Here is a 15,197-nt window from a genome sequence, read left to right as displayed (position 1 = left end):
CTACTTTTGCATGCTTTTTCTTTAACTTTCTAAGTCATCCTTACCTTCTAAGCCTTAAATCACTTAAACAAACATATCAAGGTATCAAATAGAATAAAAGTGAATTAAATTTGGTAATTTAAAGTATAAAAAACATGTTTTTAACAATTAAGCCCAATTAAAAGAAAATTCACAAAAACATACAATTTCTAAGAATAAATGTAAGATAAGTTAATAAAATTCACTCTTTTCAATTCAAAAATCATCATAAAATATAGTTTTATCAGCATGCTCTTAGTCTCAGCCACTCAGGCCCGTCGATAATGAAAATAGGTTTTGTTTTCTTTAAAGTGGTTTTCCAAAATGTAACGCCCATGAATTTTAATATTATATATATTTTCGTTGTTAAATATGACTTTAATTTTTATGCATTGACAATGTAAAATATTTTACACAGTCGTACAATCACATCCGTTCTTTTAGATGATTATTTACGCAGTCAAAATAAATGATAGTTATTTTTATTGATGTAACGTTATGTAATTAAATGTATATGTAAAACAATTTTATACTAACAATACATTAAAATTAACTTCTGTTAAATATATAATGAATATTTATATAAATATGTCTTTTATTTGAGGTATGCTTAAAAAAATTCTTTATTCTTCTATATCCAAACTTCTCATCCAAGTATATTCTATAATAATATTTTTAGGGTGCAAACATATATACTGTAATTATTAGTTTATCATTTGTCTACATTAGTACTTGGTACCAATAAATATTTTTTTTATAACAAAAGTTTAATAATTTTGTGGTCTTCAAATTTTTTGTTGGGTATAGTATATACATATTTTTAAATAATTTATTTATAAATTAAAATTTTATAAAAATATAATTAATATTCGTGATTTAAATCATATAAACAATTTTATCAAAATAATATTTTAAGCATACACATTTAATATTTATTCATACATATATATTTTTTTATTTATATTATATCTTAATAATAGTATGTTCAAATAATATTTTAGTTTTTATTCACAATTATGTGTTTTTTTTTCTTTTACTTATGCTATGTGTATAATAATATGTTTAAATAATATTCAATAATATAAATAATTTACAATTTTATAAGAAAATAATCAATTGTTTTGCAATTCTTATATATTTGGGTGTTTTTAGATTCAAATAAATATAAAACAAATCAAACTTTATTATAGAATTCGTATTTTGATTTAAATGATTCATTAAATTCATATAATTAAAATTAATTATAAATTATTGTATATAACACATGCAGATTCAAGTAAATGTTGCTTAAAATTATTTAATTATTTGTATTATTATTATTATTATTAGAATTATATAATTATTTATTTTAATATCAATTTTTTGCATATGGATGATGATGAGTGTATGAAAGACCAAAATAATACGGCGTAGTTGTAGCAATGATGTTAATTTATGTTTTTTTTATATATATTTTTCGACCTTAAACATAAAAACAACTTTTTTTTCAAAAATGTCGAAAATCCAAGATACGGCCCGTAATCAAGTTAACTTAATTAATCATGATAAAATATAATTATCAAACCAAAGCATTAATCTCCTCACGTGAATATCATTCAGCTTTTTCAACAGGTTCCTACCAAACTTTAAATTTTATCTCCTCTTATGACAATTATTGTAACCATAGGTTGCCACCACAAATCTATACTTGTAGACATCAGCAGACCATCTACACAGTAGAACTTGCCTTAAATTAGGCTTATTTAAATCAAGCAAATGCTAGAAAATTTAAATTATTGTGATAGTTCTAGGATTTGAAGTCAAATTGATGTGGATATAATACAACATTACAAACTGAATTTAGCCTTTCAAATTGCTCTTTTTTGGTGAGATTAACTCATAATTTTGAAATTTTCTTGAAGAGTAAATATTTCTAACAATAGTTTGAAATATTAGTGAGAAAAATAAAGGTGAATATTTTTCCAAAATTTTGCATGTCACTGAAACTTTTGTTGGAAACTTAATAACAACATTACTAGAAAACCATTATGGTAACTTTCCATCACCAATAGTCCTTACAAGAACAAGTATGGTATTTCCATCACCAATAGTCCTTACAAGAACAAGTACCATTTTCAAAATGGTGAAACCTATTTGTATCTCTCAATACAATCAATCTCCTTGTAACTCTTGAAACTGCCTTCATCCATGAGTGACAATCCACACAAACTCTGAGGTTCTTAGTAATCCTAACTGGCATTCCCTCACCAGTGTTGATGAGTGCATACACTGCTGCAAGCCTTTCACTGTGTCCACAAACCCACGTTGTCTTCATCTCTTCGTTAATATCATGAAGAACAACTTCTGTGTCAGGGACATATCCCACTTTCTTTGTAGCATTTGACAACTCACTCCAAACTCTGCAAAACTCAGCTGAATTGCGAAAATCGGTGCTCCCTCCTGCAACAAATGTATGAATTCTATGCTTTATTTGTATCCAACTACATCCGGCATCTTTCTTGATTCCCCTCATTGCCATCATTTCTCTAACTCTCTTCACCTCCTCCCACATCCCTGCGTTTGCATATATGTTGGACAACATCACATAGTTTCCGGAATTGTTAGGTTCAATCTCAAACAACCGCTCGGCCACAGTTTCTGCGAGAGAAACGTTGCCATAGAGCCGACACGAGTTAAGCAACGATCCCCATATGCTTCCGCTAGGCTTCATTGGAAGGCTTTCTGCCACTGCTAACCCCTCGTGGAGTTTCCCTGACCTACCTAACATATCTACCAGACAAGCATAATGTTCTAGAGATGGTTTCACCCCATAATTTTGCATCACATGAAACAACCTGTTCCCCTCACTTGTAAGTCCTGAATGGCTACAACCAGATAACAAGGCAACAAAGGTGATACCATCTGGCCTAATGTTATTACTTATCATTTCATCAAACAAAGCCATTGCCTCATCTATTTGCCCATTGATTGAATACCCAGAAAGCATTGTATTCCATGATGTTAAGTCCTTGTTCTGCATTCTGTCAAACACTTTTCTACAATAACCAATTGCTCCACATTTGGCATACATGTCCATAAGAGAGTTAAGTAAAGGAACATCACCTCTCTTCTTAGACTTCACAATTTGCCCATGTATCTCCTTCCCACTGTGAAGTGCAGTAACTTGACCACAAACCGGAAGAACCGTTGTAAGGGTGACCCAACTGAACCCCATCGCCTCTCCCTGCATAACTCGAAAAGCATCGAGCATCTCAAACACTCTCCCTTGACCAGCCAAACCCGCAATCAGCGTGTTCCAAGATACAACATTTCGTTGAGGCATTACCTCAAACACCTTCAGTGCCTCATTGAAGCACCCTCCACACTCCACATAGAACTTCAACAGGGCATTTTTCACAACTTGATCAGCTTCCTCATCATGCTTCACAATCTGGGCATGGATTGCTCTACCCAAGAAAGCATCAGAGGTATCCACACAGGCCTTAAGAGCCACCGAAAACGCGAAATTTCCGGGCTTCACAGAATGCAACAACATATTACTATACAGAAGCAGAACTTCAGTAGAAAATCCGTTTCTAGAGTACCCAATTGCCATGGCTACCCACACTGGCTCCGAGGGAGTGGCTTCACTGCTGGTTTGGTCATTGAAGACACGGCGAGCCTCCTCGAGTTGGCCGCAGACGGAGAAGAGCGTGATGAGCTTGCTCTTCAGGGTGGGGTTCTGCAAAAGGCTCGGTTTTGAGCGAAGAATGTGGGAACGGAGCTTTTGGGCATGTTCCAATGACTTTGTGGAGATGCAGGCATGGAGGAAGAGAGAGAAAACTTCAATGTCTTCATCATTGGGTTTGCGCTTTGAGGATTCTATAACGCTAAGGGCCTCCTCCAATTTTCCCAATTTGCAAAGGGATTTCAGGGTTGAACCAAGAGGTGGTGTTGTTTTGTGTAATTTCTGAGTTGTTGTGGTTCTTGGTGTTGGTGTGGCGGAAACTGTTATGTTGGTTTTGACAGTTATGTTCGTTGAGAGAGATATGGCGGGGAACATGACCATCATGATAATGATAATGTGAGTGTTATTTTCTTTTTATTGTTATTCATGAATTTGTTTCAACCTATATATATGCAATATAAGGTTGTCATAACATGAAGTACTTATGACGAGGTATATGAAATTTTTAAAAAACTAAAAAGTGGATATGTTAGGTCAATAGAAGTTCTCAAGAATAACCTCACATGTTTATATGTATATTTTTTTTCATATTTTTATCAAAAAATTGTGGAGTTCGTCGTTAGGGTAAAATATTATTTTTATACTTAACATTTAAGCTAAATTCTAGTTTAGTTCCTAATATTTAAAATGTCTTATTTTTGTGTCAAACATTTTATTTCATTCTATTTTAGTCTTTTGATCAAATTCTTTTCCTTAAAAAATATCCTTTTTCTACTATGATTTTCTTTTAAGTAATGGCAAAAATTATAATTGTATTGATTATAATAATAGTGGTAGTGATTTGAGAACGAAAATAGTAGAAAAATAAGACTTTTTAATGCTTTGAAAAGCTTCTTTGTACTTGCTTTAACTAAAGCATTTTGGAACAAGCATTGTTGATAAGGTAACAATGTATAAAGTGGTTGTAGTTAACCAGTTGGTAATGTATAAATAGAAAGGACGCGATGACGCATAAAAGTGAAAACATAAGGACAAATTCCTCAGGCGACCATTTCATTACATCAATTGCGAGCATCACTAACAACTTAATCTTAGCTCAGTAAATTACTAAATTAGAGCTCTCTGTTTGAAACTTTGGATTGACCATGTTTCCTCCATCTTTTGCACCTAGTTAATAGCAGCTTGGTTTCTCATGTGTTGAATAGCCCCAGATATTAAAGGTTCCATATGTTTTTAATCCAACACAAAACTCCGAGCTACCACTTCGTTAGTGTGTGATTGGAGAAATTTGGGGTTTACTTTCTCTGGTGTATAACTGATTTACAATCTTATGTATCAATGTATTTGGTTACCATAACAGCTTTGGCAAATGAATTAGCTAGTGTATATAGCTCACAACCAAAAATATATAAATACCTTGAATTTAAAGCAATCTGGCATTTCACAGAAACAAACCTATGATAATGAATGAAGTACAATACAAGACTGGAAATAATAACTTTGATTGAATTATAAAGATTCTATCCTTTCAAATGGATGTAGCAAAACAAAGAATAACCCAGCACATGTCCCAAGGTTGAGTTGCATCAAAACGTATTCACTAGATTTCTGTTTATAACTCCAACTACTTGTGGAATCAAATTGTACTAGTCACACATGCAACAGATCCATAACTATGATCATAGATCTGCCCTACCAGGATAACGAGGGAAGGGAATCACATCTCTAATATTTTCAAGGCCAGTTGCAAAAAGAATCATCCTTTCAAAGCCAAGACCGAATCCAGAGTGTTTCACGGTTCCATACCGCCTCAGATCAAGGTACCATTCATATGGCTCAAGAGGAAGCCCCATCTCCTTTATCCTGCAACATAAAAATGAAATAGTTATAAAAAAAATGAAAGAGAACACAATTTGTGATCTATAATGTATATAGCATTTATATTTCGAACCTTTGAACGATCACATCATATCGCTCTTCTCTTTGGCTTCCACCGATCAATTCACCAACCTGAAATTTACATTCATGCTTTAAGTTCACCAAGAGAAGAGGCACTAGGTATCTAAAAATATTACCAATAGCTACTAGCCAGGCACACAAGATATGTTTAAAAATCGAATCAAATACGCAGGACAGATACCTTTGGTACAAGTACATCCATGGCGGCAACTGTCTTTGAGTCGTCATTTAGTCGCATGTAGAATGCTTTGATATCTTTTGGATAGTTATACACAATTACAGGTTTCTGAAACTTTACCTCTGTAAGGTATCTGCATAACACCATGTCCCAGATATCAGTTACTCTAAGTCAATAAGAAAGAAGATCTTTGATAAGTGAAAAACACAAACCAAAATAAAATAAAACTAAAATACCTTTCATGCTCAGATGCCAAGTCAATTCCCCATTTCACTTCATTATCAAACTTCTTACCATTCTTCACAGCCTCCTCCAGTATTTCCACAGCTTCTGTATATGAAACACGAACAAATGGGGTAGAAGCAACCATTTTCAAACGATCAATGCAACCTTTATCAAACTTATCAGCCATGAACTTCATATCTTCTAGGCAATTGTCAAGTAACCACTGACACAAAAATCTCACGTATGCCTCGGCACAGTTCATGTCATCCTGCACAATAATGAAAAGTCGTGAGTTTCAAAAGCATAAGACATTGGCACTAATAATAGCAACAAATAATATAATTAATGATTAAATTTAGACATGGAAAACGTAAGAAAAGAATAGCCATATATTCTCCTAAACTTATAATAATAGAACAACTGAGAATGAGTTCAAGGCCGATATACCTTCAACTCTGCAAAAGCAAGTTCTGGTTCTACCATCCAAAATTCTGCTAAATGTCTAGAAGTGTGAGAATTCTCTGCACGAAATGTTGGCCCAAAGGTGTATACACTACTTAGAGCACAAGCATATGACTCAACTTGAAGTTGGCCTGAAACAGTCAAGAACGCTTGACGGGCAAAGAAATCTTTGGCATAGTCCACGTTTCCATCATCCTTCTTAGGAATACCGGGTTTAAGTTTGGATCTCTCCTCCAGCTTCGAAAGAGTATCCTTTGATTTTTTAAGCTCATCCACAGCAGCGCCAATTTCCTTCTTACTTGCTTTGGCAGATTTCAACTGGGAAACAATTTCCCCTTTCTCCTTAACAACAACTCTAGCAGCTTCCACCTCGGCTTCTGTTGGAGGAGGATTATGTACTAGTTCCTTCTCCAGTCTCTCGGCTTCACTGAGCAAAGTTGTTACTTGAAACATTTCACCAGCACCCTCACAATCACTAGTCGTGATTATTGGTGTGTGCACATATAGAAACCCGTGCTTATTGAAAAAAGTGTGTGAGGCATAAGCAAGAGCATTTCTAATTCGAGCAACAGCAGATATCTGCAATTGTACACAACAATCCAATGCTGTCAACAAAGAATCTTGATCTAAGAACAAGAAATATAATAAAATTTGATCTCAGGGTAAACACACAACAAAACTTCCCACTCTTGTCCATAATCACCTTCCATTCATTTGAACAAATCAAATAGAAAATTGGTACTCAATACTGATGCACATTAAACAGTAATGCATCAAGCACTATTTTTTATTTTTTCTAATCTATGCCACTAGATGAACTCCAACTAATCTAAGATTGATCCAAGTCAAGTTGAAACCCTAATTTACAATCACCAAAAACAAACAAAATAAATACAAAAAACTGAAACTTTAGGAAATTACCGTGTTGGTTCTAGAGCGAAGGTGAACGAAGTCCCTTAAGAATTCAAGTGTGAGCCTCATTTTCGGAAGAGGGTACTTGGCAGGGTCGACGGGTCCCACGTGAACAACCTTCTCCGCCCTCAGCTCCACCTTCTGCTTCGCCCCTTCCGGCGGCAACTTAAGCTCGCCGTCAACCACCACGCAGGTCCCCGTCGGTACCACCTGAGACAGCTCGCCGGCGACAAGCCCCGCCTCCACGATCACCTGCAGATTCCCGGGGCATGATCCGTCGTTGAGCTCCAAGAAAGCGAAAGCGTCCTTGTCGGCCTTCCTACCCGTCTTTACCCACCCGCCCACGCGGGCCTTCTTGCCCGCTAGGCCTGACCCACCATCGGCCCGCGAGATTATGGAATTGATCGGAACCCTATCCGAGAACTCCGCTTTCGGAACGATCCCGTCGTCGTTTATGGTCGTCGCGGCCAATTGCTCCGCCGTAGCTTCCGCCATTGGCTTCTTCCTTTCTCTATTTCTCTCTTCTGGTGAGAAAGTGAAAGTGTGAAACAATGAGACACAAATATCGGAAAAACCCTAGCCTTTTTTGTCAGAGAAAAACACTTTTTTGTCTGAATTTATGATTGGGCCTAATGGGCCTGGCCCATGAATTTCGCGCCACGTGGAGGGGGTGGAAATAAGAGACTGAGATAGACAAGGTTTCCGACCAAAAAAAAAAAAAAAAAAAGATAAAAAAAGACAACAGACAAGGTTCAAGGTTGCTTCTTTTCTCCTCTTTGAACCTCCAAACACCGAAACAACACGCTTGAAGGGAACTAAAACTACCGGTCTTTCTTTCCTCTTTTGCTTTTCCTTTACCATACCCAGATCTCAAGTTCTGATCTTTTTGTTGACTTCTCTATCGATCTCACTCCAAAATCTGATTTTTCTAGAAGGGGTTGGTTCATATCACAGCCACTTTTCTCAGTTTTGTTTTGGGGATTTATTCTTTCTTTGTTTGTATTGTAAATATTTCGCGATTGAAATTGTTTCCTTTTTTGACTTTTTCAGGAAGATCGGTTCTGCAACGAAGAAGGGTACTATTGTAAAGGAGTTTGAATCTACATCTGTATATATTAATCTATAAGGATCAACCATGTCTATGTTTGGGCGCATGTTTGGTAAACCTAAACAGGAAACCAATGCTTTAACCACTTTGGATAAGTTAAACGAGGTAATTCACTCATGATTGTTCATATTTATGATGGTTCACTGGTGATTGCTTCGTTTTTAAATGTTTCCCATGCTTTGTTCATATTAGATGAGTATGTAATAGTGCAACTGTTTGGATTGAAATTAGTTGTTAATTTTGATGAGTATGTTGTGTTTTTGAGCTCTAGCTTTATGTTGCAATTAAATTCCTCAGTTGCCTTGTAATTTCACTTAATCTTGTTCCTATGGCAACTTTGATTCAGTGATTCCTAGTACAAATCATTCCCCCCCTGATTATGGATAATGCCTTTTGAAATTCACGAGAATAGATGACAAGTTGTTAGTGTGCTCTTGCCAGTTTTTTCGACGATGTTAGACTCTTGTTTGTAGGGAGATTGCTTGATCATGGTTAGATCATAGATGATAAGAATTTTACAAAATCTTTCATTCATGGCTAGAGGATAATAATGTTTTCAAAGTTTAAACGCGTCATTATCCAATGTTTTCTGCATCATGTAGTATCATACGTAGATTTTTGTTACCCTTTTCCGTTTCGTATAGTATTAATTTTATGCCTTCGGGGAAAATTTTTCTTAATTTGACTGTTTTGGTTTTTGAATCTTATAGACGCTTGAAATGCTGGAGAAAAAGGAGAAAGTTCTCCTTAAGAAGGTTTCAGCTGAAGTTGAAAAGGCAAAAGAATTCACAAGGGCGAAGAACAAAAGGGGTATACTGCATTACTCTTGTGTTGTTGTTCAATACAATAGTTTTTTAATGCCTTCATTCCTCCCACCTTCACTTCTATTGTGACCTGAGATTTGTGCATTCTGTTTCATGCAGCGGCAATACAATGTTTGAAGAGGAAGAGGCTATATGAGCAACAGATAGAGCAACTTGGGAATTTCCAGTTGCGCATTCATGATCAGGTGTTTATCCGATATTCCAATAGAATTTGTCCATAAAATGTTTTAGTTTATTATCTTTGATTTGCATCTTATGCTGGAAACTTGTGTTCCAGATGATAATGTTGGAAGGTGCCAAAGCCACCACAGAAACAGTAGATGCATTAAGATCTGGAGCATCGGCTATGAAGGCTATGCAGAAAGCAACGTATGTAGTGCAACTTATGCTATGATATATCGGTTTTCTTACAGCTTATTCTTCACATGATGTCTTATATATTTTTTAATTAACTTTTTCTAGGAATATTGATGATGTTGACAAGACCATGGATGAGATCAATGAGCAAACCGAAAACATGAAGCAGATTCAGGAAGCACTGTCTGCTCCAATTGGTGCAGCAGCTGATTTCGATGAGGTGATCTTAAAATTGTTTACCATATATATTCTGCTGTAGGGTTTGCAAAATCTGTATTCATTGTGTAGTGTCACATTTTTTTAGCATGTCTTCAATGCATTCTGAATTTTCTGTCTTCTTCCCCTTTAGGATGAATTGGAAGCTGAGCTTGAAGAACTGGAGGGTGCTGAATTGGAAGAACAGCTTCTTCAACCAGCAACTACAGCTCCTGCTGCCCCGGTGCAAGTCCCAGCCGGCCGGCAACCTACTCGGCCCGTCCCTGCAAAACGCACTCAAGAAGAAGACGAATTGGCAGCTTTGCAGGCTGAGATGGCACTTTGAGCAGGTCCATATTCTCAAATGTAATACAATCCAATATCCACACCACGCATTAGTTTGTTTTAGTTCAATGAATGTCGCGTCGCAACCAACATTGCAGTTTAATGGCTTGTGTATTTATCATTTTCATGTTAGCTATCAACTTTTGCACCTTTGAGAGTGCACTTGTACAATAGTCTGAAAAAGTTGAACCTGAGATCACTTGTCAATAAGATAAATATCATTTTGTGCAGTTGTTGTTGGATTTGTTGGTGGTTATGATTAAGCCAGAATTTTGCAGGCACCATCCTGTGCATGATGGCCACAAGTATGTGTGAAACCATTGAACAGATCAGAGAATATATATATATATATATATACATGAAGGTGACAAGAATTGAACATAAAAGTGTCTTTCAAGATTACTCTCAAGATTAATCTTCCTTCAGTTCAATCAGTGTATATCTCAAAATCAAAATTTAAAGGTGGAAATTCATATCAGGATTGTACTAGTCTCCTAAATTTAAAAAAGGGGCCCAAGATTAGTTTATCAAAATGTTGGTAATTGAGAGACTAATATTATTGAGCATTAAACTAGTCTTGTATAGTATTTGGCATCATATAAAATTTAAGTGAGACTAAAAAGCATGTGAAAGAGAATCCATTTTCAAGTTATATATGAATTATATTATATTATATACAAACAACTGAACAAGTTGTTGACGAAGCATTTGTATTTTGCTATTTATGTGCCATTCAAATTGGACTTTAATGTTTATATTTTCCTTTTTGTTATTAAGTAAAAGTCTAAACATAAAAACTAATCCAATTTATCCAGGAAAAGAGACGTCCCTATAGCACGTTAAGTTAACTTTTATGTCAATTCTTTGAGAAGACATTATTGCAAATTCATCTTTTGTTACAACCTAAACATAAGCTAATCTGTATTGCTATTTGTTTTGTGAAAGCGAATTGAGCATTGCAACTTGCAAGTTGTTTTGTGGAGAACAGGTTGTAAAACTATTCTTCATTACTAAATTGAAAAAAAGGAACCAGAAGAAAAAAAAAGGCAAAAGCAAAAGCTGTTTATTACTATTCCACACACCCCCACCACCCCCCTTCCCCTACCAAATCCCTTGAAGAGATTCTGACTCACTTTCATTTTTTTTCAATGGGACTAAACTTTTCTACAATTCATAATGTGGAATAAAAGTGGAACCAAGAATTAATGGCAAAAATATACACTAGAGGAGAGAAAGTGAATGTGACACACCCCCACCAATATCAAATAAGTTTCATTCAAAGAATAGACTGCAAACAATTAAATACAGACAAGGGAGCTAAGTATAAACAAAAATTAAAAAATAGCCCAAAAAAATATCCATAGTCAATTGATGAATCCAATCCAATCCGATCCGATTAATTAATTAGGCCTTCCGAATTTTGCAAAAGCCTAATGAATTATGTATGTAAGAACCAAAGCCAACAACATTAGCACATAGGCAACTCCTTGGTCCACAGATATACCTGCGTAGAATTCAAATAGCAGGTGTATCCGTTACATGAATCAAACGATATTATAATAATTAAAAAAAAACATATAGTATATATAATTAAAATGTACCATCACTAGTTGGAGCTGGGGCAGGAGCAAGAGGTTGAGCATCAATGGAAGGAGCCAAATAGGCAAAAGCAAGAGCCACCATGGATACAACAAAAAGCTGAACTCTCAAGACCTCCATTGTAATGAAATGAATTGAATTAGAAGCAAGAGAAGAGAAGAGAAGAGAGTGAAACTTAGTTGAATGAGGAAATGAAGAATGAGATGGTTTATAAGGGAGAGAATTAGAGACAGCAAAGACCAAAGAGCAAAGGTGGTTTGGTTTGGTTTGTTTTCTTTTGGGTTGGGAGAATCTTTGGCAATGAAGTAGCCACTCTGGCTAATTATATAGCTACTCACTACTAGCCGTTGATTTATGCCACGTGTACGGCTCTTATTTCCTGCACGTTACACAGTCTAGCTGTTTTTGTGTAGAGAGAATCGAGGTCCAACCAATCATGAATCAGATTGGGTTTTTTGAAATTTCCAAAACGTTAGATTATCAAAATCAAATATTCATAAGTACAATTAATTATCATAGTCTTTATTTAACAAAATTTTAGTGAAAATAATGCATCATCATAATAATCATAATTTGTAAAACATAAATACCTAAGAATATTCGTGGTTTGATTTGTTTTGGTGCCAGTGTGCCACATGGTTGTGTTTTGAGTGATTGGTCCAATATCATATGCACAACTGGATTCAACCGATTTGAATTTTACTTGATTTTTTATTAATCAATTGAACTGAAATCAACGACCTAAAATTTAAACACGAGTTTTAATTTATTTTATTTATTCTTTGGTTTAGGGTTTCTTAAAATTTGAAAGATTATTGAACCGTTGTAAATTGCAATGGACGGCAATGGTTGGCTGGTTCTGCATGATGTGGGGCCCACAAACAAACCCAATTCACAAATCACATATCACAAACTGACAGCAAGCTGATAATACGTTATTTTTATAAATAAATTTTTTTTTTTTCTTTTCTTATGTGTCTTCTCATTGTCTTCTCATTCTTTTCTTATCGTTTAATTTTTTATTTTTATCATTAACATTTATTATAATGAATGTGACTTTAACGTGATGTTGCACTTATAAGTACTCAACTTTTATTTTATTTTACTTTACTTTTGAGAAGAATCGATATTTCATTGATTAAAATTGAAGACAAAATTCAAGAACACTGATAAAGAAGGATAGGTGAGTTTCTAATAGAATACATATAGAAAATTAACTTTTAATTAACAAATATTAATCAATTTTTAATTATAAAATTACCTTATTCTGTTTTTTTTTCTTGGACAGGGATGTTGATACTTGTAATTAAAAGAGTTTTTTCTTTGTTAAGACTTGTAATTAAGGTTGCGTTTGGTTCTAAGAATAAAATAAGACAATATACTAAGAATAAGATATAAAGAAGAGACACAAAAATTAATATACTTATATTTTGTTTGGTGATAAATTAGAACAAATTATAAAAATTTAATTTATTCTTATTTTTTTATTCAACAAAATTGTAAAAAAAATTATAATAATAAAAAATATAATTATAAAAAATTAACAAGAATAATTAAAAAAAAAATTATGTTTTTGTCTTTCAATCAAGATAAATACAAAATATACTAATTCAATATCTCGTGATATAATGTCTTTGTTCTTATCTCATTTGTCAAATACAATTTTGTGTCTACGTGAACGCAACCTAAAAGTTAAACTTTGAAAACTAAAATTAGTGAGCCACAAAAAATGGGATATGGCCCCAAAATTTTGTCTGCTGGCATATATTTAATATTTTTGGACAGTTTGGCCTATTTTAGTTGAAAACAGTTTTTATCAAAATTAAATTAGGCCTTAAAGCCCATAATTGAGATCGGCCCATTAGGATTAGGGTTTTAGCTTCTTGTTATGATAGGGCGATAGCTTCATTCACTCTCCTTCGTCTTTCAGCTTCTACGCTGCCTCTCAAAGTTCTGGAACCAAAGGTACCTCGACTACTATCTTGCAGAAATTTTTGGAAGTTCGGATTTGAATTTATAAAGTTAGGGTTTTTAATGTGATTGATGGATCAGTGTTTGTTGTGTAGGTAAGTGAATCGTGGTGATCGAGAATGGTGGAGAAGGCGAAAGGTAGGAAGGAGGAGGTGGTTACCAGAGAGTACACCATCAATCTGCACAAGCGCCTGCATGGCTGGTATTCCATTTCTTCTCAATTTCAGATCTGGTTTTTCTTTTTCTTTTTTCTTTTATTTCAGTGTATCATGTTGAACCCTAATTACCTAGTGTTTCCCATATGTTTAGCTCAAAACATGTTCTCACGATCTTACAGTTTACGGTGGTTGTAGAATAAAATTGATTAGGAACTGCAAAAAAATAATACGAAGAAAAAGAATGATTAGGAACTCAAGTTTGAACATAATAATTTCAGTTGGAGCATAAGGTGATTTATAATATGGAGCCAAATGGTTTGTTTTTCAATTACCTGGATGGATTATTCATACAAAAATTGTTGTGCCCATGCTCTATATTGATTATTGATAGATGGTTTTTACCTAAGCATATAACTCTAGATTTTAGCTTCTGTTTTTATTCTTTTATTATCAACACTATCCATAATTTCTGTTGTGTATTTGATATATTAATGAGTAACATCATAAAAGTTTTTGCTGTTATTTATTTTGTTTATATGAATATTTAGTAATTGAGGCATAATTCATGTATGTTATTGAATAAGACAATGTCTGATACATGACTAGTTTTTGCTTGGATTGTCGTTGTGTATGGACAGCACATTCAAGAAGAAGGCTCCCAATGCCATTAAGGAGATAAGGAAGTTTGCCCAAAAAGCAATGGGGACCAATGATGTGAGAGTAGATGTGAAGTTGAACAAATTTGTCTGGAGCCAGGGTATCCGAAGTGTCCCAAGGAGGATTAGGGTTCGCATTGCTCGCAAGAGGAACGATGATGAAGATGCAAAGGAAGAGCTGTACTCACTGGTCACTGTTGTTGAAATCCCCAAGGAAGAGATCAAGGGGTTGGGCACCAAGGTCATTGAAGATGAGGATTGATTCTTCATTTCTGTTTGAAACCCAGGGACACATGTAGTTTTTTATTGTCTTTTGCAATCAAATTTTGCCTTTTCTAGATTTTTCCAATTAATTCTGATGTTGCTGAGACGTGGTTTGAAGTTTTATGATGATGTTACTTTAGTATTTTATTGCAACCGTTGCCTTCTAATTTATTTTTTACCCTACCGATTTAGTTGAGACTAATATGTGGTAAGCATGTCCTAAAGTTCTAGAGTTATGAATCAAATTGATGTGTTATATTGTATTGTTGTATACAGTTGGATATGGCTAGTCTACAATG

At 34.5% G+C, this 15,197-nt stretch overlaps 4 protein-coding genes across 5 annotated transcripts; 2 read left to right on the top strand and 2 right to left on the bottom strand.

Moving 5' to 3' along the window:
- Positions 1–1,974: 1,974 nt before the first annotated feature.
- Positions 1,975–4,171, bottom strand: LOC112751317 (pentatricopeptide repeat-containing protein At3g14330). The gene has a single exon (XM_025800407.3). The coding sequence runs from the start codon at positions 4,067–4,069 to the stop codon at positions 2,099–2,101; it is 1,971 nt and encodes a 656-aa protein (XP_025656192.1). The 5' UTR covers positions 4,070–4,171; the 3' UTR covers positions 1,975–2,098.
- A 1,000-nt stretch (positions 4,172–5,171) lies between these two features.
- LOC112751315 (asparagine--tRNA ligase, cytoplasmic 1) lies at positions 5,172–8,146 on the bottom strand. Its single transcript, XM_025800404.3, has 6 exons — positions 7,431–8,146; positions 6,495–7,088; positions 6,059–6,315; positions 5,826–5,955; positions 5,637–5,695; positions 5,172–5,548 (listed from the first exon to the last, which is right to left on the bottom strand). Exons 1-6 carry the CDS (start codon positions 7,914–7,916, stop codon positions 5,365–5,367), a joined length of 1,710 nt encoding a protein of 569 aa, XP_025656189.1. The 5' UTR covers positions 7,917–8,146; the 3' UTR covers positions 5,172–5,364.
- LOC112751316 (vacuolar protein sorting-associated protein 32 homolog 2) lies at positions 8,130–10,480 on the top strand. Its single transcript, XM_025800405.2, has 7 exons — positions 8,130–8,358; positions 8,472–8,634; positions 9,240–9,339; positions 9,453–9,538; positions 9,631–9,722; positions 9,816–9,930; positions 10,060–10,480. Exons 2-7 carry the CDS (start codon positions 8,557–8,559, stop codon positions 10,249–10,251), a joined length of 663 nt encoding a protein of 220 aa, XP_025656190.1. The 5' UTR covers positions 8,130–8,358; positions 8,472–8,556; the 3' UTR covers positions 10,252–10,480.
- A 3,086-nt stretch (positions 10,481–13,566) lies between these two features.
- On the top strand, positions 13,567–15,051 carry LOC112751314 (large ribosomal subunit protein eL31). Of its 2 annotated transcripts, none has more exons than XM_025800403.3 (3): positions 13,567–13,814; positions 13,902–14,022; positions 14,617–15,051. In XM_025800403.3, exons 2-3 carry the CDS (start codon positions 13,940–13,942, stop codon positions 14,894–14,896), a joined length of 363 nt encoding a protein of 120 aa, XP_025656188.1. In that variant the 5' UTR covers positions 13,567–13,814; positions 13,902–13,939; the 3' UTR covers positions 14,897–15,051. The 2 variants fall into 2 exon arrangements, with proteins under 2 accessions (XP_025656188.1, XP_025656187.1); XM_025800402.3 differs by having other exon boundaries at positions 13,571–13,814; positions 13,916–14,022.
- The last annotated feature ends 146 nt before the right edge of the window (positions 15,052–15,197 follow it).

The sequence above is a fragment of the Arachis hypogaea genome, chromosome 15 (assembly GCF_003086295.3).
Source record: "Arachis hypogaea cultivar Tifrunner chromosome 15, arahy.Tifrunner.gnm2.J5K5, whole genome shotgun sequence".
Lineage (NCBI taxonomy): Eukaryota > Viridiplantae > Streptophyta > Magnoliopsida > Fabales > Fabaceae > Arachis > Arachis hypogaea.
This window is presented reverse-complemented; position numbering and strand designations above follow the sequence as displayed.